At 42.8% G+C, this 26952-nt stretch overlaps 1 protein-coding gene across 2 annotated transcripts in view; it reads right to left on the bottom strand.

Moving 5' to 3' along the window:
- Window positions 1-632: 632 nt before the first annotated feature.
- Window positions 633-26952, bottom strand: part of SEL1L3 (SEL1L family member 3) — a 117734-nt gene continuing 91414 nt past the window's right edge. Inside the window, exons 18-24 of one of the 2 annotated variants that reach the window (XM_025385643.1) lie at window positions 20831-20921; window positions 20615-20699; window positions 18390-18499; window positions 11531-11658; window positions 10233-10335; window positions 10079-10151; window positions 633-1780 (exon numbers count right to left, since the gene is read on the bottom strand). In XM_025385643.1, coding sequence (XP_025241428.1) covers window positions 1641-1780; window positions 10079-10151; window positions 10233-10335; window positions 11531-11658; window positions 18390-18499; window positions 20615-20699; window positions 20831-20921 — 730 coding nt within the window. In that variant the 3' untranslated portion in view covers window positions 633-1640. The remainder of the gene's footprint in view (window positions 1781-10078; window positions 10152-10232; window positions 10336-11530; window positions 11659-18389; window positions 18500-20614; window positions 20700-20830; window positions 20922-26952) is intronic. The other variant, XM_025385644.1, reaches the window with a different exon arrangement.

The following is a 26952-nucleotide window of genomic DNA, read 5'->3' on the forward strand; positions in this document are numbered from 1 at the left end:
GAGCTAATTAAACCTCTTTTCTTTATAAATCACCCTGTCTCAGGTATTTAGTTAACAGCAATGCAAGAACGACCTAATACAAGACCATATCCTGTAGGTTTTACATATATTATCTCGCTTAGGCCTCATAAAAAGCCCAAGAGGTGGTTTTCATCGCCCCATTTTATAGCACAGGAATCTGAGACTCAGAGAAGGTTAATCACTCACCTAAGGTTACTGAGCTTGTCAGTTACAGGACCAGAATTTGAATCCAGGACTGTCAGCCTTCAACCTCTGGCTTTTTTGCAAATAGGAGAGACAACATTTGCTAAAACAAGAGCAGCCTCATAGGAGGAGGAGGATGAACTGCAAGCTTAGCCTGGAATGAACATAGAGCCCAGGTTCAGAGCAGCACGAAGCCCTGAAACAATGTCTGATACTGTGCGAACATTCCAAGGCCAGGCCTGAGCTCAGGATTCCTGGGGAGAAGCCTCCTGCCACCTTCCTATCTGCAAACGTTCATGGGTTATGAAAACTAAGCCCTCTCATCAGGAGGACTTTTCTTTTTTCCCTCCTGAAGGAGAATGCATGGACCTTTAGACTTTGTATGGTAACAGTAATTATAAAAAAAGGGGGGAAAAAAAACCACTTTCTGGTAGTCAATTGTATAAAAATAATTTTATTTACTACTGTAAATAAAGTAGTGCAAAGAGTAGTTTGGACCCACAATATTGCATTACTGATTTATTTACTACCTTAGCAGCATGTAGTATACAGACATTCTGCTCTTTCTCTTCCTCTCTAACACACAAACACACACACACACACACGCACATACACACATCCCTGTACAGACTCAGGCAGGCATAAGGGGTAGGGATGAAACTATAAGCTAAAGGCTTACTTTCTGCATATTCCGTTGCTGCCAGTCTATTCTAATGGGTAATTCATGGAGAAGACTACAGTTTAGTACTAAGAATCTTCTAAATGTAATTTCATGGATTGCAATTGAAATGTAAAAGATATCCGACAATGTCATTAAATGATTCGGAAGCGCTGCGACCCTAGACAAATTCAAGGAGAAAAATGTAAACCAATTTACAAAGCTATCGCCCTCCCTGCATTTCCAGGTATAAACAATTTACTTCAAGGTGCCTTATAACTGCTAGGTCTTGGAAGTCAAAGAGAAATCTATCACTTCAGCTTTGAGGAACAGGGCTGTGGCAAACACAGGTACCAAAACATTATCTACCCTGTAGAGTAGTCATAACTTTCTGTTCTTTGATAAAGGAATGAACCACGCGCTACGATTCTTAAGACACATCTTAGTGTATAAGAATCCAGATCTGCCACACGGCAAGCTGTGACTCCTAATACATACAATCACTGGAACAAAGGCTGTGATGACCCAGTAGCCCTCCCCACATGCCCTGTGATCAAGATGTTCCTTGTATGTGTTTGATGACCTTTGGGATTACCACTGCCTGATCTGGGTACTTCCTTGTAAGTTGACTTTAAAAAAAAAGGACACCAATTGCAAAATTTACATCCAGTTGACAAGACATTTAAGGTGTTTATCAGGATCTTGCCCTGGCCCCAGCTTCCCAATATCAGCTGTTGAAAGGATTCTCTCTCATCCGGAGAGAGCCGGAGTGCACAGTTCACCCACGTGGCTCCAGGTTATTAGTGACTGTGGGCTGGTCTTGGTCAGAGGCATCTGCAGCTGGAGTCACAGCTGGACTTGCAGTGGACGTGGCAGTGTCTGGGGAGGCCCGGGATGGTCTTGGAGGGGGATCGCTCGCTGCAGAGACACAGGCACAGCAGGTGCTGAATACTCAAAACAGTGCATTCAGGACGTACAACCACACCTAGACTGGCAAGCCAGGAGAGATGCATCTAGTCTAATGACTCTAACACTAACTAGCCAGGCAACTCTGGACCCATTATCTAAGTTTAAGAAGATGCCACCACATGCTGACAATCTGATTTCTAAATAAAAACCCTTCAAGAGTTTCACCTCCAACTGCCAATGCTCATCTCCCAGGGCACATTCTAGGAAGTTCAAGAATGGGTCCCCAAACTTCTGGCTTTTCTGGATATATGCAGGAATTCTCCTTCAGGCCCCTTCCAGTACCTACAGAAGAGGTCGTGGATTCCAACACTCTTCTGAAAGAATAGGAGAGTGATGGGGAGGGGCAGGGTGTTGTAGAATGATGTGCCCTTTCTAAGGTCATTAAAGCCACTACTCTGGCAGGTGATCTAGTGATTAGAGCCCTAATGATGAGGTACAAAGACCATTTTGCAACAGTCAGGAGAACTGGTCTGGGCAAGTCTCATTTATCTGCTGCTAACAAGTGACCTTGGGATAGATACAGACGGCAGACATTTTGGTTGTAGAATGTTTGAGTCTCCTGGGCCTCGGTTTCGTCACTTGTGAACTCAGAGTCTTGGATTAGATGATCTTGAAACCCACTTTGATCCTAAGACTTACCTTCCTGATGATCTCTGAGGAAGTTAATGAAGTACTAAGGCATGTATTTTCAAGCTCAGGGAAATGTTTAAATCACCATGGTAACAAGATAAATCAGCAATCAGTTTTTTGATTTTTTTTTTAAAAAGTGCCAATGTGTAAATGTAGAAAGAATGTATAATTAGCATTGCCACCGTTTAAATCTTTGGTAAGAGCGTAGTAAAAATGTTCGATGTCTCTACAGGAAGTTAGTCATTATCTGTGTGAGGACTCCCCCTCTTCCACTGGGGGGTTTGCAATCACTGCACAAGACCCCCACAGCCCAGCCTAATTTTAAAGTGGCCTCTTTGTCTGTGCTCACCTGGAATGTGCGCTAATTTTATTACTGGCCTAGAATCAAGGTAACCAGGACAATAAGCATGCTGTTTAAAAAATTACAGAGTATATTCCAGAGCCAAATAGGAGTGATTTGTGAATTATTTGCTTCCTGGGGGACCATTTTCTGTACATTAGTGAGAATTATCAAGAACTGGCCCAAACTGCAGCCCATGGGCCAAACGTAGTCATTGCTTGTTTTTGTGTGGCTCATGGTTTAAAAACAGTTTCTACACGGTTGAACAGAAGAAGAGTAATATTTCGTGACACGTGAAAAATATATGAAATTCAAATTTTGCATCCATAGTAAAGATTTATTAGAAACCCAGCCACAGGCTTTGCACCGTGGCTCATGCCTGTAATCCCAGCACTTTGGGAGGCCCAGGCAGGCAGATAACCCAAGGTCAGGAGTTTGAGACCAGCCTGGCCAACATGGTGAAACCCCGTCTCTATAAAAAATACAAAAATTAGCTGGGCGTGGTGGCACGTGCCTGTCATCCCAGCTACTCGGGTGGCTAAAGCAGGAGAATTGCTTGAACCTGGGAGGCGGAGGTTGCAGTGAGCCGAGATTGGGCCACTGCACTCCAGCCTGGGCGACAGAGCAAGATTCCGTCTCAAAAAAAAAAAAAGAAAGAAAGAAAAAGAAAAAAGAAACCCAGCCACAATGGCTGCTTTTCGGCTACAGCGGCAGAGTGGAGTAGTTGTGACCAAGACAGCTCTGAGGGCCCAAAATGTTTATTATCTGGTCCTTTACAGAAAAAGTTTGCTGATCTCTGCTGTTGTTAGGAAGAACATCTGCTTGCCGACTGACCAGATGGAAGCAAAAAGGAAAGAATATGTGGGACTATGTTGAATTCATCCTGAAATGAGAGAATGTTTGCACAAAGGCGGTATAAAGGGGAAAGCCCTAGAAATTGTATGCTATAAGTAAGATCATGCCGACTTCATCTGGGCCTCTGGATCTAGCAGAGACCAGATTCATGTCACTGAAACACTTTTCAGGAGTGGAGATACTGGTAAGATGTGAAGCTAATGAGATAGGACAGGAGTACAACCTCCTCATGAAATCTCTCTGACTATAAGGCTACTGCTTTCTTCATAAGCACGACTTTGTGACATTTTACTATAATTTTAGTAGAAATCTCATTAGCTGGAAATGTAGATGACAGGACACAGTAGGAAAAGGTTTAATTAATCTTATACATATCACTTTACTCTTTTTAAAAGAACATTAGGCTAACCACTTAGCCGGAAGGAATGAGTTGTCTTAAGTTATAAATGTATTGAATAGGTTGACGTTGGTTTAAAAGGTTACCTAGTTGTACCGAGGAACTAGTAGTTCTACAAATCTTGCTCTATATGGTGTATTCTATTGAGACATAAAGTTGGCATGATATTAGTAAGACAGGGTTCTTTCTTTGAAATAGTGACTTCTATTTTCCCCTTCTGTTCTTGCCTTTAGCTTCCTTCAGGCAGCTGGCCAGGCTCCATGATTTTTTGGTCTCAGGGGAGGTTTGTGGCCGGGCAGAAGTGGAGATGGCTCCAGACATAGACTTTACTTTAGGATTTTTTGTTTTTCAAAAGCCTGATCCATTAAGGCAATTATGCTTGGTGAACCCTCCCAAAGAGTGGACAAAGGAGAACCCTTTTGAGATGCAACAGGTGAGGAAAGGAGCTTCTTGGAGTCCTTGGGTTGTACCCACAGCAGGGCCTCTACCTTGCCCCATCAGCAATCAGAAATGAAGACTTGGGAGAAGAAAGGCTAATGACACTTGGCTTTGGCAAAGATGATGGAGTGCCCAGGGGACCCAGAAGCTGCAAAGCCAATGGACCTGGGGGAACAGTGTAGGCCCAGGGTGATGTGTGTCCTACTATCAGACTGGTGACTATCTGAGTGACCCTAGGACCACCCAAACCCAGGGACCTTTCCACTACTGTGGGAGGCATAAGCCGCAAGAAAGACTGAGCTGCCTGGTGGGATGTGAGCCAGGAGTCAAACACAAGTTCCCTTGAAGGAAAGAATATATATATTTATCTATAAATATACATGTATTCTTTATATATATATATATATATATATAAAGAAATATATATTCGTTATATATAAATATATGTATTCTTTTTATATATAAATATATATGATGAAGATCAAGACATTGACTAATCTATTGAAAGTACCAATTGAGCTATCTTGGTATTTTTGATAGATTAGTCAATGTCTTTGTTGAAATGCTTTAAAAAATAGTTGAATGGGCCGGGTGTGGTGGCTCACGCCTGTAATCCCAGCACTTTGGGAGGCCGGGGCAGGCAGATCACAAGGTCATGAGTTCGAGACCAGCCTGACCAACATGGTGAAACCCTGTCTCTACTAAAAATACAAAAATTAGCTGGGTGTGGTGGTGCGCACCTGTAATCCCAGCTACTCAGGAGGCTGAGGCAGAAGAATTGCTTAAATCCAGGAGGCAGAGGTTACAGTGATCTGAGATCATGCCACTGTACTCCAGCCTGGGTGACAGAGTAAGACTCTATCTCAAAAAAAAAAAAATAAATAAATAGTTGAATGGGCCAGGTGTTGTGGCTCTTATCTGTAATCCCAATACTTTGGGAGGCTGAGGTGGGTGGATCACTTGAGATCAGGAGTTCAAGACCAGCCCAGCCAACATGGCGAAACCACATCTCTACTAAAAATACAAAAATTAGCTGGGCATGGTGGCGCACACCTGTAGTCCCAGTTACTTGGGAGGCTGAGGCAGGAGAATCGCTTGAACTCAGGAGGCGGTGGTTGCAGTGAGCTGAGATCTCACCACTGCACTCCAGCCTGGGCAATAGGGTGAGACTCCATCTCCAAAAAAAAAAAAAAAAAAAAAAGGTTGAATGTTTTAGAAAGAGTCTAATAGCAAAGAAAAGCATACTAAGCTTTGGTCATTATGTCTGTTTCTGAGGTAAATCAAGCTATTTATGTGTAGGTGTTACCTAGTGTCAGCATGCTTTAATTGCAGGTAAAGTGCCCCAGAGGACATACTCCTTGAGAACTAGCAGCTAACATTTGTGGTTTTGCTTTGTTTTGTTTTGTTTTTGAGATGGAGTTTCATTCTTGTTGCCGAGGCTGGAGTGCAATGGCGTGATCTCGGCTCTCTGCAGCCTCTGCCTCCCAGCTTCAGGCGATTCTCCTGCCTCAGCCTCCCAAGTAGCTGGAATTACAGGCATGCCCACCATGCCCAGCTAATTTTTGTATTTTTAGTAGAGATGGGGTTTCACCATGTTGGTCAGATTGGTCTCAAACTCCTGACCTCAGGTGATCTACCTGCCTTGGCCTCCCAAACTGCTAGGTGTGAGCCACTGTGCCCAGCCCATTTGTGGAGTTTTAAACACTTTACATGTGTTACCTCATTTGGTTATCTCAACTACAACAGGCAGTGGGTGTACTACTATTTCTACTACTTACAGAAGAGGGAACTGAGGCACAGATAGGCTCCTTCCTTTGCCCAAGGTCACATAGTTAGCTAGTGGTAGGGCCAGAATCTTAGCAGCATGACTTCCACACCAATGCTGTTAACTACCGTCCTGCACTGCTAGCCTTCTGAATGCAGGGCAATTTAATGTGGCAAATGCCATGACGTGTCAACTATATATCACAGAGCATATAAACTCAGGAGGAAAATGAAGGTAGTTGGAGCTGAACGCAAAATGGATGGACAGCTCAACTGCAAGTCTTGACTGTAAATCATTACTTTTTAAAAACAACTGACTGGAAAAAATGCAAATCACAAAATGACAAAACTCTCTAACTTATAACAACAATCCTCACCCAAAGCTGCTGACGGGAGGCTCCTAACTCTCAAATCCGTTTCCTCTTTTTCACACTGTCAGTCAGCACCCATAGTTCATTATTAAGTTTGTTTCACAACACCATGGCTGCTACATGCACCCATCCCTGTCTTCCCCCAGCTGTGGGGCAGGTCTCAGGACCTTGTGCCAGCTCATCAGGGAGACACCAAGTGGTAGAAACTTGGTCTCTGAGCAGCATCACCTTTGCGGTGGCTTCTCCTCACCTCCTCCGTGCCTCGATTTCCCTGCCCCATCATCCCATCAGCTCCACTGTGCCGCTGGAGTACCTTCTTACTTAAAAAGTATTGAAAGGCCAGTCGCAGTGGCTTAGGCCTGTAGTCCCAGCACTTTGGGAGTCCAAGGCAGGTAGATCACTTGAGGTCAGGAGTTCGAGACCTGCCTGGCCAACATGACGAAACCCCGAAACCCCGCCTGTACTAAAAGTACAAAAATCAGCTGGGGGTGGTGGCGCGCACCTGTAATTCCATCTACTCAGTCGGCTGAGGCAGGAGAATCACCTGAGTCCGAGAGGTGGAGGTTGCAGTGAGCCGAGACTGTACCACTGTACTCCAGCTTAGGCAACAGTGAGACTCCGTCTCAACATAAATAAATAAATAAATAAGATCAGGTGTGGTGGCTCACACCTGTAATCCCAGCACTTTGGGAGGCTGAGGTGGGTAGATCACCTGAGGTTGGGATTTTGAGACCAGATACTAAAAACAGAAAATTAGCCAGGCATGGTGGCACATGCCTGTATTCCCAGCTACTTGGGAGGCTGAGGCAGGAGAATCGCTTGAACCCAGAAGGCGGAGGTTGTGGTGAGCCGAAATCATTCCATTAGACTCCAGCCTGGGCAACAAGAGTGAAACTCAATCTCAAAAATAAAATAAATAAATAAATAAATAAATAAATACAAAAATTATTGACAAATTTGCACTTTGATGAGGACTTTTTAAAATGCAAAAATAATGTACTACAACTTTTTTTTTTTTTTTTTTTTTTTTAGACAGGGTCTCATTCTGTTGCCCAGGCTGGAGTGCCATGGTGTGATCATAGCTCACTGCAGCCTTGAACTCCTGGGTGCAAAAGATTCTCCTGCCTCAGCCTCCCCAGTAGCTGGGACTGCAGGCATATGCAACCACATCTGGATAATTTTTATTTTATTTTATTTTATTTTATTTTAGAGACAGGGTCTCGCTATGTTGCCCAGGTTGGTCTCAAACTCCTGAGCTCAAGTGATCCTCCCTCCTGGGCCTGTCAAAGTGTTGGAATTATAGGAGTGAGTCACTGTGCTTGGCCTCCTGGTCTTTATTTCCTTATCTGGGCAAGCTACTTCACCTCTCTGCCTCAGTTTCCTCATCTGTAAAATAAAGGGCATAGAATTAAATAATTTTTATGATCTTATCCAAACATAGCCTTCTTTAGACTGCTCAAGCAAGAAGTAGGTATGTGCTGGAGAAAGCAATTGAAAAAGTTTGAGAAAAATGATGAAAATGTATGAAAGAACTATGGGGATATAGGAAAAGCAAAACATCACAGGACAGGAGAGACACGGAGACAAGAATGTGAAGAGACTAATAATGAAGGCATGGAGACAGAAAAAAGAGATGACTTCTGATCAAAGCAATTCCACCCGCCCATGAATTTTCATGGCTACCAGCTGGCATAAAATCATAAAGACAAATTTCGGTTCCTCTAACGGAATTGCATTTGTAATAATCATCACAATATTTCTACAGAGTAAAAATGACAAAGATAATTTGAAATGGAAAACACTGACAAGATGCAAAATAAATGACTATACCTGGCAACAAATTTAGGGACGGGACAGAATTTGCATGAGTGAAGTTTATTAACCGGCAGACCACGGGGCATCAAGCCCGGAAGGTTTTGATGGGTCCCTGTTAACCTCCTCAGGTAAATCAGAGAGAAACGATTTCGCACTAGCTCCTTGCAACAGTGACTTCCTTCCCACCGTGGAAGAGACGGTGACGTGCACCCCTTTCACTTTTCATTATCTGCTACACAAATAACAGCTACGCAAATGCTCCAATGCCATGTCCAGTCCTAATCTACACATTTGCAAATGTCTCTGTTTGTCTCCATGAGTTATTATATCCTTTTGTAGCCGTCTGAGATGGTAAAAAATCAGTTTTCTTTCTCTCGAGAGACCAGAGACGTCTGTGGGTGTGAGTACCTACTATGCATGAGTTATCGCAAATGACACGACGGGGGCCTTCCTCTTACTCAGCTTACGGTCTAATAGAGGAGATAAATGTAAGAGCTAACATTTATTGGGAAGGTTTTATATGCCAGATAAATGTAACAGCTAATGTTTAACTACAGTTGTCATTTTGATAAGTGTCTTGTGTGTATTTTTTTTTCACTTAAGATTTTTTTCATTTTATGTTCCTAGGAAGTAGCTACTCTCATAACCTCATTGTATTGATGAGAAATTTGGGGATCAGAAAGGTTAAATAACTTGTCATAAGTCACACAGCTAATGAGTAGCCAGGCCTGGACTCTAAGCCCAAATAGAAGCAAGTAAGGCTTGCTTGTCCTTAACTGCTATTCTATACTAGCTCAGAAAAATAACAATGATTAGTGGAAACCATGCTCAACTAAATGTCCACTTTACGATTCCTGCTCAGTCCCTCCCTCTGAGTCCGTGTGGCCGAGGATTTTATTCGTTATGAGTGTTTGTTTATCCTCTTACACATTTGATTGCTTGACTGAAATGGAAGGGAAGACTTCATGCTGCCAGGGGCTTTGGCGCTGTGTTTTCAGGCACACAGAGGCAGAATTCTGACGGATGTATTTTCAATGGAAGAAGCTGTGTTAGGTCAGTTTCTTAAGCTTTTGAAAGAAAATCCTTATTTTGAGGCTTGGTGCGGTAGCCCACGCCTGTAATCCCAGCATTTTGGGAGGCCGAGGCAGCCAGATCACCTGAGGTCAGGAATTCGGGACCAGCCTGGTCAACACGGTGAAATCCTGTCTCTACTAAAAATACAAAAATTAGCCGGGTGTGGTGGTGCACGCCTGTGATCCCAGCTACTTGGGAGGGTGAGGCAGGAGAATTCCTTGAGCCCAGAAGGCAGAGGTTGCAGTGAGCTGAGATCACACCACTGCACTCCAGCCTGGGTGACAGAACGAGACTCCATCTCAAAATAAAATAAAATAAAATAAAATAAAATAAAATCCTTATTTTGAAAAATACAATAGTAACTTTGTGGCCTCCCAACAGCCAGGAATTTCATATACCTCTAGAAGGATTCCCATCCTGTGAAAGACGACCCTAGGGATAGGAGATAGCATGACCAAGGGCACCAGGAGGGAAAACACAATTTTTCTGGTAGACCAAAAAAAGAAAAAAAAAAAAACCCTGCTTTTTTTTACATATTGCTTTCGCTTTTTATAAATCTTTACCTGAGACAGACTGGAAATACTGCACAGTCCAGGCGATCAATATGGACAGCAGAAAGGTTCCCAGAAAGTAGATCTGCAAACATCAGAAGCATGCATTAGTGACTGACAAAGGCCAGAGGCCACAAGGGCGGGGCCGGTGGGAGATGAAACCTACCAGGGCTGAGTGCAGGACAGCACCCCAGAGAAGCCGCAAATGCAGGTAAAGCCAGGCCAAGGAGCAGGGGCTGAAGGATTCCTCATTACTGTGGCTCCAGCACCTGCAGACAAAGCCCAGGGCATCTTGACGTGTCAGCCAACTTTGGTGGCACGACTCAGGACTGGCATTTTCAGATCCACAAACCTACATTCTTCTGCTTTTGGACAAATGAGCACACTCAACTGACAAAGATGAGAGACAAAGAAATAAAGCCAGTGGCCAAATAAGTGGTTTGGCCTGATCTGACATTCTAGAATCCCAGTAGAAAGTTTAGAAAAAGGTCAGTTTTGTCCTTAATTAAGAGTCAAGTCTGTTCTGCTGTGGTGACAGCAAAAATTTAAAAATAAATAAAATAAAAGTCAAGCAAGACGCTGAAGCACAGGACCCACTAGAACAGTATTTCTCTTTAAAGCGCAGATGTAGGAATGCCTCCTTATCTTTCAAAAAAGCATCAGCTAATTAGGCCAGGCACGGTGGCTCACACCTGTAATCCCAGCACTTTGGGAGGCTGAGGCAGGTGGATCACTTGAGGCCAGGAGTTCGAGACCAGCCTGGCCAACATGGCGAAACCCTGTCTCTATTAAAAACACAAAAATTAGCCTGGTGTGATGGTGCACGCCTGTAATCCCAGCTACTCAGGAGGCTGAGGCATGAGAATCACTTGAACCCAAGAAGTGGAGGTTGCAGTGAGCTGAGATCGCACCACTGCGCTCCAGCCTGAGTGACAGAGCGAGGCCCTGTCTCAAAACAAACAAGAGGCAAGCATGGGCTAATCAGATTGTTATTCTTTCCATTCTCGTGGAAATTTTTGGTCAGCCCTGAAACTTCAGATCAAGTACTTTCTATATCTTAAACTTCAGATACTTGAAAAGAGAAATACACTCAGATCTGGCTGAATGTTTTCTAGTAGAAGCAAACCCTGGGTTTTTTCTTTCTTTTCTCTCTCTCTCTCTTTTTTCTTTTTCTTTCTTTCTTTTTTTTTTTTTTTTTTTTTTGTTCTTTTAGTAGAGATGAGGCTCCGTCATGTTGGCCAGGCTGGTCTTGAACTCTTGACCTCAAGTGATCTGCCCGCCTCAGCCTCCCACAGTGCTGCGATTGCAAGTATGAGCTACAGTGCCCTGCCTTTTGTTTTTGTTTGTTTGTTTTTTAAATACAATTTACATTACAAAATAAGGGTAAAGCTAACTTTAACCAAGAAGCAAACATCATCTACTTGGGTTTCTCAGATTCCACAGTTCTAGAGGCTCTGAGCTCACCTTTCGTACAGTTCCTGGAGAATGGAGATGTTATTAGAGTGGAGAGTTGAGTCAATTTCCAAGAAATCCAAGATATGGTGTGGGATTATAGTACCTTCCTCGATTAGCAGGGCCAGGTTAAAAAATCCCTAAAAACAAACCACAAACCAAACTCATCAACTCCTTGAAATAAAACCTAGACACACACTCTTCATCAGAATGTAAATGTTTACAACCTCTAAAATTTTTTTTAGTCTCTAGAGCCAGATGGTTTTGTCATTTTCATTGATGAATTGTTTCCCTAAATATATGCATCTGAGAAATTTATTTGCAGGAGAACCAGGAGGCTTTCAGAAGCTGCTGTGTCCCATCTGCTCCGAAGCCAGTCAACCGGGAGATCTGTCCTTTCTCGCTTACTCTCTCAAAACAGAACTTACTGGAAAACGTGCCCTTGTATCACAAATGAAACAAGAATACCGAGTCGAATGCCATGTCCATTGCCTACAGACTATGCCCTCGGTTGCCACAGCCCTGTCGGAAATCTGACAAAGTGTTTCTGTGGCTAGGGCGGCTTCCCATGGCTGACATCCCAAGGCGGTGCCTGCCTTGCACAGGATCACCTAACGGCGCTCATCTCAACTTTCCTAGGCTGGTGCAGAAACCTCTTCTCATGACTCTTCTTGGCACAGATCTCCACTACGGTATATTTTCCTACCTCTTCCTCTGACATCTTGTTCTTGATCCTTAAAGGTAGGACCTGTCTTATTGGGCTGTATGGATCCAATAAAATAAGCACAGTGAGATGGCCCGACCATAGACATGCTTCATAAAGGATGGGTACTATTACGCTACCTGGAGAATGCACACCCTCCATCACAAGCCGAGCAGGTGGCCAGATTAAGAAACAAGCAGAAAACGATGTGGTACTTACCATTAGAACTTGACCAATTAAACTGGATTGCTGCCCTTGAAAGAACTCCGGATCGTGTTTTTTGTGTTTTGTTTTTAACTTCTATTTCAACTTTAGGGGTACATGCACAGGTTCGTCATATAGAGTATTTTGTTATGTGTTACGGGGGTTTGTTGTACACATTATTTTGTCACCCAGGTACTAAGCCTAGCACCTATTTGTTATTTTTCCTGATCCTCTCCCTCCTTCCAACCTCCACCCTTAGTGTAGTGTCTACTGTTCCCTTCTATGTGCCCATGTGTTCTCATCATTTAGCTCCCACTAAGTGAGAACATGTGGTGTTTGGTTTTCTGCTCCTGCACAGTTTGCTGTGGATAATGGCTTCCAGCTCCATCCATGTTCCTGCAAAGGACGTGATCTCATTCTTTTTTATGGCTGCATAGTATTCCATGGTGTATATGTGCCCCATTTTCTTTATCCAGTCTACCATTGATGGGTATTTAGGTTGATTCTATATCTTTGCTATTGTGAATAGTGCTGCAATGAACATACATGTGCATGTGTCTGCATAACAGAACAATTTATAATCCTTTGGGTATATACAATCTCATTACTGGGTCAAATGGGAGTTCTGTTTTTAGGTCTTTGAGGAATTGCTAGTGTTTTCCACAATGGCTGAACTAATTTACACTCCCACCAACACTGCATAAGTGTTCTTTCTCTTTGCAACCTCACCGGCACCTGTTCTTTTTTGAGTTTTTAATAATAACCATTCTGACTGGTGTGAGATGGTGTCTCACTGTGATTTTGATTTGCGCTTCTCTGATGACATGATCACATCGAATGGCTTTATATCTTTCCTCTGACCTTGCCTCTTAGTTGCCTCTAACAACAATCTAAATGAAAATCATCATTTACCATGTTGCATACTCCAGGACTTTCACAACCATCATATGTAGCAATCACGATAAAAATACCAGCAGGTCACATTTTGAGTGCCTGCCATATGCAAGGCATTGTTCTGTTTTTTATATTTATTCATTTAACCCTCATAACAATAAACTGATATAGGCAGTATTATCCTCCCTATTTTATAGATGAGGAAACTGAGGCACAGAGTGGTTAAACAACTTGCCCAAGGTTACACAGCTGGAAAGTGGAAGAGCTGGGGCGTCAAACACAAGAGGACAGGGTGCAGAGTCTCAAATCTTAAACTCCCCCAAGGTGCCAAAAATAACCTCTAAATAGATGAAGCGTTAAGTATCTTTAAGATGCACACACACACTCACACAACAGCAGAAAATAGACTACTTCTGCACTCTTTGAAAGGAAGGCACTCTTAAAATTTGAGGTATTAAGAGAAAAGAAAAAAATGGCTTTATGAATTTTATTTTATTTTATTTTTTGAGTGCAATGGTGTGATCTCGGCTCAGTGCATCCTCCGCCTCCCGGGTTCAAATGATTATCCTGCCTCAGCCTCCTGAGTAGCTGGGATTACAGATGCCCACTACCACGCATGGCTAATTTTTGTATTTTTAGTAGAGACGGGGTTTCTCCATGTCAGCCAGGCTGGTCTCGACCTTCTGACCTCAGGTGATCCGCCCACCTTGGCCTCCCAAAGTGCTGGGACTACAGGGTTGAGCCACTGCGCCAGGCAGGCTTTGTGCAATTTTAAAGTCTCTAATCAATGGAATAATACCAAGATTAAAATAAGTGGGAAAACAGAGTAGGGGAATAGTTGTATGCAATGTAATAGCTTAAGGTTCGTTATCTACTAGATACATAAATAAAGAACTAATTATAGTTAAAATTTTTAAAAGTGTCAAAATTCCAATAGATAAACAGGCAAAGAATAATAGAGAATTTACAGAAAAGAAAATACGAAAAGTAAGTTATCATAAACAAGTATATGTAAAAGTGTCCATCATCACTAGTAATTAAGTAAATGCATGTTAAAAACAGTAAGAAAGTATCAACATATCATTATTCAATTAGCAAAATTAAATCATGAAAGCATCCAGTTGCTGGTAAGACTTCAGTCATCCTTCTCTACTTAACCACTGATTGGTGAGGTATTAAATGGAAAGCCCTTTCAGAAAGCAAAATGGCAGCGTGCTATCATGTAGTCATAAAATCATTTATTTATGTTTTTATTTTTACTTTTATTTTTTGAGATGGAGTCTCACTCTGTTGCCCAGGCTGGAGTGCAGTGATCTCGGCTCACTGTAACCTCCACCTTCCAAGTTCAAGAGATTCTCTTGCCTCAGTCTCCCAAGTGGCTGGGACTACTGGTGTGCACCACCATGCCCAGCTAATTTGTGTATTTTTAGTAGAGATGGGGTTTCACCATGTTGGCCAGGCTGGTCTCAAACTGCTGACCTCAAGAGATCCACCTGCCTTGGCCTCCCAAAGAACTGGGATTACAGGTATAAGACACTGTGCCTGGCCTCATAAAACCATTTAGACTGTCTGACTCATTAATAGTATTTCTCAGATTATAAGGAAAGTGTTCAAACTAAGAGAAAAGGCGGAAATATAAAAATATTCATTGTAGCACTAGCTATAATTCCAACACAAGAGGAAACCACCTCCAAGTCTTCCTTGGTAGACTATAAATCCCATACAGGCAAGAGTATGATCTATCTTTTTATCTTATGTCCTCAACACTAATCATTGTCTAAGACATGGTAGGACTAGATAAGTATGTGTCGAATCAATGAATAAGTTAGTAAACAAAAGTATAAGCATCCACCAATAAGGTAAAGCTTAAGAAATTATAATGAATCAGTTCAACAGAATATGGGGCAGCTATTAGAGGTAATAATTAGAGACTATGTAATAAAACGCACACAGTCCTACAATGAATGATAAGACAGATTTTTTTTTTTTTTTTTTTTTTTGAGACAGAGTCTCGCTCTGCCGCCCAGGCTGGAGTGCAGTGGCCGGATCTCAGCTCACTGCAAGCTCCGCCTCCTGGGTTTACGCCATTCTCCTGCCTCAGCCTCCCGAGTAGCTGGGACTACAGGCGCCCGCCACCTCGCCCAGCTAGTTTTTTGTATTTTTTAGTAGAGACGGGGTTTCACCGTGTTAGCCAGGATGGTCTCAATCTCCTGACCTCGTGATCCGCCCGTCTCGGCCTCCCAAAGTGCTGGGATTACAGGCTTGAGCCACCGCGCCCGGCCGATAAGACAGATTTTAAAAGTGACAGGTGGCCAGGTACAGTGGCTCTTGCCTCTAATCCTAGCACTTTGGGAGGCCAAGGTGGGCGAATCACGAGGTCAGAGATCGAGACCATCCTGCCCAACATGGTGAAACCCCGTCTCTACTAAAAATACAAAAATTAGCTGGGTGTGGTGGCACATGCCTGTAGTCCCAGCTACTCGGGACACCGAAGCAGGAGAATCGCTTGAACCTGGGATGCAGAGGTTGCAGTAAGCCAAGATTGTGCCACTGCACTCCAGCCTGGCAACAGAGCAAGACTTCGTCTCAAAAAAAAAAAAAAAAAAAGTGACAGGCACACTATAGATAACATGACAGATGCATTTGCTTGCGGGCAGGGACTGCAAGGAAACATGAAGACATAAAGGAGTAAAACCCCTGCCATAGAATTATCTGTGCATTCTTTGGTTTATTTTTCTTGAAAAAACATCCTTCATTGTTTTTGTAACATTGGCTTTCCAAAAAGTAAAAATTAAAATTGAAAAAAAAAAATCCAGGCCCAATTTTAAGTGACAGGAAATATGACCTAAGGGAGTTTATTTCTATAGCAAATGACTTTAGCAGCAACTCCTTCTTTTCAGAGGAAATGATAACAGAATACATCATGTCCACTGAGTGTACTTGGCATTGGGCTTAGAGCTTTACACTGAACATCTCATTTAATCCTCACGACCTATGAGGCAGATGCTCTTATTACTCCCATTTACACATGAGCAAACAGAGATTCAGAGATTTAGTGACTCGTCAGGGACAAAGAGCTATGGAGTGAGAGAGATGTGGGATTTTAACCCAGGTACATGACCACTGTGATGTTGTACCTCCACTTAAAAAAAAAAGGTTGGCCAGGCACAGTGGCTCATGCCTGTAATCCCAGCACCTGGGGAGGCCAAGGTGGGCAGATCACTTGAGCCCAGGAGTTCAAGCCCAGCCTGGGCAACATGGCAAAACCCCATCTCTACAAAAAATTAGCCGGACATGCATTTGTAGTCCCACCTACTTAGGAGGCTGAGGTAGGAGGATCGCTTGAGCCTGGGGGATCAAGGCTGCAGTGAGCTGAGATTGTGCCACTGCATTCCAGCCTGGGTTACAGAGTGAGACCCTGTCTCAAAAAACCCCACAAAACAGCAACAACAAAGAAATCCCACCAAAGATTGATACAGGGATGAGTTTCCAATTTTTGTTTTGTGGTCAGACTGTAAAGCACAACACGAGAAATCCGTTGCAGCAGAGGGTAACAACTATCTAAACCTCCATCATGAAAATGATTCTGAGCTCCTCACAAGAGGATTCCAAGTAGCAAATGTAGAGGGAATAAGGGAAATTGAGAATCATCATTGGAACAGCATGGTAATAATCATAACAGGCAAAATTCCTGCCCAAAATATATAACCTCAATCTACTCAAGAGAAAACAGAAGACAGACCCAAATCAACAGACATTCTACAAGCTACCTAACAAGCATTCTTCAAGTATCAAGGGTCATGAAGAGGAGAAAAGACTGAGGAACTGTAATAGATTGGAGAAGATTGGAAAGAAATATACAACTCAATCTAATGTGGGATCCTGGATTGAATTCTGGAACAGAAGAAGGATATTAGTGGAAAAATTGGTGAAATCTACATGAAGTCTGAAGTGTAGTTAATAATACTGTCCCAACATTAATATCTTAGTTTGACAATGGCATTGCGGTTATGTCAGATGTGAACATTAGGGGAAGTCGAATAAAGGGTATACAGAACTCTCACTTATTTTTGCAACATTTCTGTAAATCTAACATTATTTTCAAATAAGAAGTTTACAAAAAAATCATTTATGGAAAAACTCTGTCACTGAAGCACAGCCCAACAGTACAAGCAAACCGCTTCCTATTGTGGACGCACTTCTAATTTCTTGAGTTTCTACCTGGTGAGTGAGTTTGATGTAATTTGGTAGAAATACCCTTTTATGTCTTTGATGTTTGGAGCCAAAGATCCAGTTTTAGGAGCTGGGCGCTTTGCTTACCATCTGATTACTTGGCCTTGAACAATTCATTACCTTTTTCTCTCTTTTTTTTTTTTTTCCTGAGACGGAGTCTCGCTCTGTCGCCCAGGTTGGAGTGCAGTGGCACGATCTCGGCTCACTGCAAGCTCCATCTCCTGGGTTCACGCCATTCTCCTGCCTCAGCCTCCCAATTCATTACCTTTGACTATAAATAGGGTATAATAATCTCCACTCCCAAGGGATTATGTGAGAATGGCACAGGGGCACAGTAGGTGTTTAATAAAGGCTCACCCTTATGGTTAGTGTCCTCATAGAGTTGTTTGATGGGCGTGTGAAAATGGATGAACAATGGCTTTGTAAATGGTGCAGTGTATGCACACATAAAGGACTGTTAGGAAGAATTCTGGTTTTGCAAGTTCACAAATGGATGTCACCAAGAACTGGGTTTTTTTCTGAGACAGGGGCTCGCTCTTTCACCCAGGCTGGAGTGCAATGGTGTGATCACGGCGGCTTGCTGCAGCTTTGACTTGCCAGGCTCAAGCAATCCTCCTGCCTCAGTCTCCCAAGTAGCTGGGAGTACAAGGGAGCATCACCACATCCAGTTAATTTTTTTTATTTTTGTAGAGACGGGGTTTTGCCATGTTGCTCAGGCTGGTCCCAAATTCCTGACCTCAAGCCACCCACCCCTGTCGGCCTCCCAAAGTGCTGGGATTATAGGCATGAGCCACTGTGCCTGGCCAAGAGCTGGTTTTTATTGTGGCTGCTGTTTACCTGGGAGTCTCCATCCAGGGCGGCTTGGGCGTACATCTGCACAGACAACTCCAGGTCCTGTGACTGGTTTTGGTGGCCATAGTAGTAAAGGTCTCCCATCTTCAAATATGCTGCAGGAAATAAAGCACAGATCCATTTGTCAAGTGTTTTTTTTTTTTTTTTCACACCAACATTTTAGATTAATTGGCCCATTCACATGAATGAAAGGTTTTCCTATTAGTATCTGAAGAACATCTTTATATTTCCCTGATATGTCAAGAGAGAAACAAGCAAAAAGGCTTTTTACCCAGAGCATCCCTATATCTAGACATATTTTGCTTTCCTTTTTTTCTAAATTTTTTGTGATAGGGTCTCCACCATCCAGGCTGGAGTACAGTGGTGAGATCAGGGCTCACTGTAGCCTTGACTTCCTGAGCTCAAGTGATCCTTCCACCTCAGCCTCCCAAGTAGTTGGGATTATAGGAGTATGCCACCACACCTGGCTAATTTTTGTATTTTTTTTTTTTATAGAGATGGGGTTTCACCACGTTGTCCTGGCTGGTCTTGAACTCCTGGATTCAAGCAATCCTCCCACCTCAGCCTCCCAAGGTGCTGGGATTACAGGCGTGAGCCACCGCACCTGGCCCCTAGACAGTTTCTTCTTTGGCCAGGTAGCTCTCCTGAATAGCTCTGCACATCTCAGTCTACGACTTTGCTGCCCAATCAGCCAAGGTTGCTCTAGGTGCTTCACCTCACATCTGACATTTTGCTGTTCATCTTTGATGTCTGTTGTTGGTAATTCTTTGCTTTAGCCATGTATTTTATTTTTCCTCTGAAGAAAAACTTATGTTTAAGAGTGTATGTATCGGCTGGGTGCCGTAGCTCACACCTGTAATCCCAGCATTTTCAGAGGCTGAGGTGGGCAGATCACTGGAGGTCAGGAGTTCAAGACCAGCCTGGCTAACATGGTGAAACCCCATCTCTACTAAAAAACACAGCAATTAGCCAGGTGTGGTGGTGCATTCCTGTAATCCCATGTACCCAGGAGGCTGAGGGGAGAATCGCTTGAACCTGAGAGGCAGAGGTTGCAGTGAGCCGAGATAGCGCCATTGCACTTCAGCCTGGGCAACAGAGCAAGACTCCATCTCAAAAAAAAAAAAAAAAAAAAAAAAGAGGATATATATTAGTCAATGTCCAAGAAGGAAAACAGAATCCATTTCAGCTGGTTCAAAAGAGGAATTTCATCATGGGGAAGCAGTTACTAGGGTGTTGGGAGAGCTGAAAAGGCAAATGGAAAACAATAGGCAGCTGAGATCAGCAGTGAGAAGGCTACTATTATCCCCAGGACGTGGGGGCCACAGGGTGCCTGTAATGTTACCAGAGACCCAGAGCCTGGTGCTGAGATCAAAGAGGGTGGAGCTGCCAGGCAGGGGCTGGAACCGTGGAAACGTAGCCCCTGCCAGAGACACAGTTCAAAGCAGAGAGAGAAGGGGAGAAGTACTTGGGCTTCTTTTCCCATCCTGCAATCTTCTGCCAGTGCCTCTTACTGCCTGAAAGGAATCAGAAGCCCGTGGGTAGAGGAGTCTAGGAACTGTAATTCCTGGAGGCCAGTCCCCTACCATGCAGAGCAGAGCAGAGGAATCCACACAAATGACTGGCCCAGAGAATCACTCCGTAATAGCGTTCTCTTTTACATTTTCATTGACTCAGAAGAAATGTCGGGGGCCAGGTGCAGTGGCTCATACCTGTAATCCCAGCATTTTGGGAGGCCAAGGCGGGTGGATCACCTGAGGTCAGGAGTTTGAGACGAGCCTGGCCAACATGGTGAAACCCTGTGTCTACTTAAAAATACAAAAATTAGCTGGGCGTGGTCGTGTGCGCCTGAAATCCCAGCTACTCGGGAGGCTCGGGCAGGAGAATCACCTGAACCTGGGAGGTGGAGGTTGCACTGAGCCCATATCATGCCACTGCACTCCAGCCTGGGGAACAGAGCGAGACTGTCTCAAAACATAAAAATAAAAAATAAGAGATGTTGGGTCCAAGCACTCCATGGGACAATCGGCGAGGAGCAGTGCATTGTGTGAGGCTGAGAGCAGAGTTCAGCGATCTTAATAGCAGAGATTTTTCATGTTCTTTTCTAATTATTTAGAAATACCTCACTTCACACAAAGCTGTCAGAAATTCCCTGTTACTAAAGATGAAAAACGTCTAATGCTTCAATTATGCACCTGTTTTTCTATACATACCAAAGGAAGGCGCATCGATTTGAAAAACAGAGAAATTATAGTATCTCCAAACACAGTTAACACCCAAGTATCTCCTGGCCAGGTCCTAAGGGGTAAAGGGAAGAAAAAGTTAATTCATTAATATTTCGGCCAAGCGATCAAGGTTGCCTCCATAAAACCCAATTCATTATCCTTAACCTCAGAGCTTCTACTCTGAGAAGAATACATTTTACTTACTGGCCTCTCCTCACAGATGTGTGCTAAATTTGTCTGTGACACTTCAATTCCAGTTTCTGCTGCTAAAACATAATACAGCAAAGCTTCATGCCTAAAAATAGATGATTAATAATAAATTTCATATAGTGGTTCTTACTAATATTCACAGAGAGCTTTATATTCAAACATAAGAGGGCACAAAATAAGCAGTTTTTTTAAAAACCACAAAATCATGAGGTTTTTTTTTTAAAATAAATATTGTTAAAAATACTGCATGCACTGATTTATTTTCTGTCTTAAAGGCTGAACTCACAGATAAGGCTGGGGAGCTAGTTGATGCAACAGCTACCTCTACTGGCTGAAGGGCATGTCGGATGTTGGCTTGGGAGTTGTCTACTAGCCTTCAGTCCTTGGATCCTTCTTCCATCCTCGCTTAGAGGAGATAAATGGTGTTAAGAAAAACCCCTGTGCTTTGGAGTCCTCTGTTTTATGAAAGGCTTTATAGGGCTTAGGATTCTGAATGAGTTTAATTAAAGCTGAGCTTTTGTTGTGCCTTAGAAGCTTGGCAAAGGAGAGGCAGTTTACAAGGGACTTGATATCAATGGCCAACAGACATAAGAGAAAAGAAACGTTTGACACCACTAGCAATCGAATAATTGCAAAACAATGAGTGACCGCTTTCATCTGTTGAAAGATTGGTACAAGATTCATATTTGGAATAATGGCAAAGGCTTGGGGAAATGGACATACTCTACAACTACTGCTAGCTTGAGGGCCAATAAATTCAACGGTTCTGGAAGGACAGGCCGAAGGAGTCTTAAGAATGTACATACCACGTGGCCCTACAGTTCTCCCTTGTGGGGGTTTATTCTAAAGAAACAATCAGAGATATGTGCAAAGATTCTGTTGCCACAGAGTTCATGGTAGAGCTCTTTATGTGAACAACAACAAAAAACTGGAAACACATGTCTGAAAATCAGAGACTAGTGAAATTAACCCACAGTGTAGCTACTTTCAGACGTGGCCATTAAAATGATGTGTGGAAGGGTATTCAAAAACATAGCAAAATATTTATGCAAAATTTTCCATTCCGTGAAAAAAAAGCAGGGTATATAAAACGATGCACCCTATTTTTGCAAAACAAAAATATAACCGAACACACACATGTACACACATACACATGCAGATACAAATAGGCAGAGGAAAAAAAAAAAACCCTAAAAATTATCACCAAAATGCTAACAACACTTATTTCTGGGTGGTGAGAATGCATGTCATTTTTATTCTATTCTTTTTACTTATTTGATTTCCTCAATTTTTTATACGTTACCCAGCTTAAGAGTAGAACTCTATTTTAACCATAAGTAGTTTCTCAAAGCTTATTTTTCATTTTAAGGAGTTGATATTAATAGCTCTTTCTTAATTTTAGCTCCACCTAGGAACTGGTTTAGGAAACGGTGGGGAAAGGTTGGGTGAGGGGGAGTAAGGGAAGCAGATTCTGAAATCATCTTTTCTAAACTGCTAAAAGCAGCTTTTGGCAGGCAATCCCTTGGAGACCGAGAGGTGCTGGGGGATCAAATTAGGATAGTTAGACCTTCAGTCAGACATGCTGCAGGTCACAAGCCACGTGGCTGCTGAGTGAGCCAATTCGCAGGCTCTGAGATACCTAAGGCAGCTGACCAATTAGCCATGACTCAGGCTAAAGAGGGACAAGGTCAGCTGAGCAGTGTCCCTTGCAGAGGCAAGCCAGATAACAAGCCCCCAAGTGCAGCTGCAACAACATCCCGAAAGAAGCTTGGGGATTAGCTAACATAGCCTGCAAAATCTATGTTTGGCGACAAGAATCCTCAGAGCAGACCCAAGGCCCCAGACAGAGGGCATGCAAGGGAGGCCCAGCAGAAAGTCCCCCTCATTCTGACACAAGGTCCTCTTCCTAAGGTCTTAGAATTGTCAAGTTTCTTCAGAGACACTTCAGCCTGCACTGGTGTCTCAGTTTCCACCAGGGATTGATGAGGAAAGGAGACAGCGCAGGCCTGCAAACTAAGGTCCAATATTGGGCCAGTGCTCTCTGTGACCATAACTGACTGAGATGTGGCTCGTGTTTACTAAAATGTAACAGCATGAGGTTTTTTCTGGCCAGGCGTGCGGTGGCTCATGCCTGTAAACCCAGAAGTTTGGGAGGGTGAGGCGGGAGGATCGCTTGAGCTCTGGAGTTCAAGACCAGCCTAGGCAACAGTAGAAACCCTGTCTCCACTAAAACACAAAAAAATGAGCTCAGCATGATGGTGCATGCCTGTAATCCCAGCTACTCGGGAGGCTGAAGTGGGAGAATCACTTGAACATGAAAGGCAGAGGTTGCAGTGAGCCGAGATTGCGCCACTGCACTGCAGCCTGGGCGATAGAGCCAGACTCTGTCTCTAAAAAAAAAAAAAAAGAATTTTTTCTTAACAGCAGAAACCAATAGGCTGGTTGTCAGAATGGGTGGGGGAAATGGAGGTTGATACTCCCTGCAAGAACATTCACAATGATAAGCTTTATAAAGATAATATCTTGTGTCTAAAGTGATCTGGTGGTGGGGAAGGAAGGCAGGAACGAGTTTTATAGAAGACTTTTATCGTCCAATCACTGTGTAAACCAGGAGGAAATGTCATCGAATTCTCAAGCATTTCCACTGAGGAAACGCTGAAATTCATCAGAAAGAGATGTCTAAAAAGGTATGTGATATCCGTAGAAGCACTGAACAGAAATCTACCTCTGGGCCTAGCACAGTGGCTCACACGTATAATCCTAGCGCTTTGGGAGGCCGAGGCAGGTAGATCACTTGAGGTCAGGAGTTCAAGACCAGCCTGGCCAACATTGTGAAACCCCATCCCTACTAAAAATACAAAAATTAGCTGGGCATGGTGGTGGGTGCCTGTAATCCCAGCTACTTGGGAGGCTGTGGCAGGAGAATCATTTGAACCCAGGAGGCAGAGGTTGCGGGGAGCCGAGATTATGCCACTGTACTCCAGCCTGGGCAACAGAGCGAGACTCTGTCTCAAAAAAAAAAAAAAAAAGAAAAGAAAAGAAAAAAAGAAATCCACCTCTGTCTTACAATCAATCACCCGATGCCTGTACCACCACCATCCATGTTCACATCTACTGAGCAGTGAGCTCTAGGTAGGGGCTGGCCACTCAAGACCAGATTTCCTTAGCTTATTAAAGCTTCTGAGACAATGCCTCTGCAGAAACCCTGTCCACATTTAGCCTTCTAGCACTTTACTCTTACTGTGTTTCAAAAGATGCCATCTGAAAGTATTAATTACAGATGTTCCTACACTTATATTCATAGAACAAACATTTACTCAGCATTTTTTAATTGCAGGAAACCCAAAGACAAGCTGCAAAACTATTGTCCTTCCTTGAATTTCCTCAAGCTTTAGGAAGTCAACCAGAGCTTCAAGCTTTATTTCCAATGCACGCAAGTAAAATTGTCCCCTAGACAGTCATTTTGACAGGGAGAGGGGATGGGTGCGGAGAGGAAGGGATTGAGAGAAAAGAAAGAATTTAAGGACACATTTGCTATCCTCCTTTCAGACCCAGCACATGCATTTCTAGAACTTTTATAATGATACATCTTAATCATCAATCCTTTGGCTGCTTGCTGTGAATTATAAATTTGAGTACCCCTGAGCAGTTTCTCCACAATTACATTATTTTTCATGTGCTCTTTTCTGCCAATGCTTGAAGCAGCTCAGACTATAAGGATGAAAAAAAAAAATCCTGGGGTCTCAGTGGAATTCAGGACCCAGCTTTATTGCAAAAAGGTGAATTTCTTTCACCTGAAGCTATGTATGCTTACTTGCCTTGCCTCAAGCCCACTATAATCTGGCTAACCTCCTGGGTTAAGTATTTTTGGTATATTTAAGATAAAGGACAATAAAATGCGTAGCTTGCAGATAAAACACATGTAGGGGTAAGGCAGAGAGAAATGAAACATGACAGCTGGTCTTTCCTTGGCTAACTTCTTCGAGTGTCCGAGGACAGCCTCAGGCATGACAACATTATCTTCTGTATTACGCTGATACAGCAAAAAGCCCTTTTCTTAATCATGCTCCTCTTTGAAACTATCCCATATAAATCTTGGAACAACACGGAAAAGCACAAGCTCATCAAACTGACACATGTAATTTGAAAATAACTTCTAGAATAAATTCACTCACACAAAAATGAAAAAAGGGGATGGACTGGGACATTGATGGATGATTTAGTTCTATTACAGCAGAATAGATGGCACCCAAAAATGTCATGTTGGACTGTGAGGAGGCCAACAAACATGTATTTCCTATTTAACCCCTGGGGAGGGCTTGAAAGCTTGGAGAGCAGGAACGGATGGAAGCACTTTGCCCCAAATAGATCTTGAAAAAGATTTCCCCATCGTAATTGATACAAAACATTTCTTCCTGTTGATACTAAGAGGTTTCAAATCCAGACTGAGACATACCTTTAAAAATAATTAGCTTCTGTATCAAGATTAGCAAAGATATGGAGAAATAAAAATTTACGTATGGTGGGCAAGATAATAAATTGATAAAACCACTTAGGAAAACAATTGACATTGTCTTGTAAGGCTGAATGTGTTCCCCTATGACCCAGAGCCCCTACTCCTAAGTTTATATTCTAGAGTGACTCTTTCTATATGCCCTAGGAGATACACAAAAAATGCTCATGGCCGCATTGCTCTTAAAAAACAAAGGAAACAAAAGGCAAGGCAAGGCAGAAGGGAAAAGGAAAGGAAAAGCAAGAAAAAAGAAAGGAAAGAAAAGAAAGGAAGAAAAAGAAAAGAAAAGAAAGAGAACTCAAATATTCATTAACAAGAGAATTGGGAAATAAATTGTGATCTATTACAGCAGTGAATATGAATGACCTACAGGTACATGCATCAAAATGTGTGAATCCTATTTTTATTTTTATTTTTTTTTTGAGAGGGAGTCTTGCTCAGTCATCCAGGCTGGAATGCAGTGGCTCAATCTCAGCTCACTGCAACCTTCACCTCCTGGGTTCAAGTGATTTTCCTGTCTCAGCCTCCCGAGTAGCTGAGATTACAGGTGCACACCATCACACCTGGCTAATTTTTGTATTTTAGTCAAGATGGGGTTTCAGCATGTTGGTCGGGCTGGTCTCAAACTCCTGACCACAAATGATCCGCCCGCCTTGGCCTCCCAAAATGCTGAGATTACAGGCGTGCACCACCACACCCAGCAAGATGTGTGAACCTTAGGAGCATAATGTTAAGTATAAAAAAGCAGTTGAAGAATTATATATTATATAAAACAAAATCATATAAAGGTCAGAAATAAGCCAAACTAAATCCATTTCTTAGGAATATATCCATATATATTAAAAATATAAAGAGGGCAAGGGGCAGACTAACAAGAAGCTAGGATGATGGTTACTTCTGAGTACTGGCGGTAGGATGGGATTTAATCTGGGAGAGACAGCAGGGCCTTCACCAGCACTGGCCATGTTTATTTTTTTAAGTAGAGTGGTAGCTTTATGGCTGTTCATTTTATTGTCATGCTTTGGAGGTTATGTATATATCACACGTATCAATGATTACATGATAAAAGAAGACAGAAGCCACCCTACTGACTCATGCCACGTCTTCTGTACAAATGCTCGGCTCCTTTTGAACTAACCCCTTTCAGGCTCTCCCTTCTATTCACCATACACAGCTGTTTGATTAAGCATCTTAGAAACAGGCTCTGTCACGTCACTACGCTGTCCAAAATGATCAATGGCTCCCCACTGCTTCATAAATTAAATAAAAAACTATTGATGGCTCCCCACTGCTTTACAAATGCATAATCTGCCATTCAAAATTCCATAAAGTAGCACCTCTTTGGTTTCATTATATATCCGTCTCAAGTTTTACCCACATGGCATAATGTTTTGTAGACTCACTTAGAATTTTCCTATCACTTTGCTTTTGTTCCTGTAATTCCCTACACCATAAATGCTGTTCCCTGCCTGGCTAAGTGGAAATTCCATCCATCCTTCAAGACCACATCATCCATTACTTCTACCATGAAGGCTGTCCCAAGCTTCCCAAACCAGGCATCTTTTCCTCGTTTGTATCCCCAGTGATCTTTACATACTGCTCA

Source organism: Theropithecus gelada, chromosome 5 (genome assembly GCF_003255815.1).
Source record: "Theropithecus gelada isolate Dixy chromosome 5, Tgel_1.0, whole genome shotgun sequence".
Classification (NCBI taxonomy): Eukaryota; Metazoa; Chordata; class Mammalia; order Primates; family Cercopithecidae; genus Theropithecus; species Theropithecus gelada.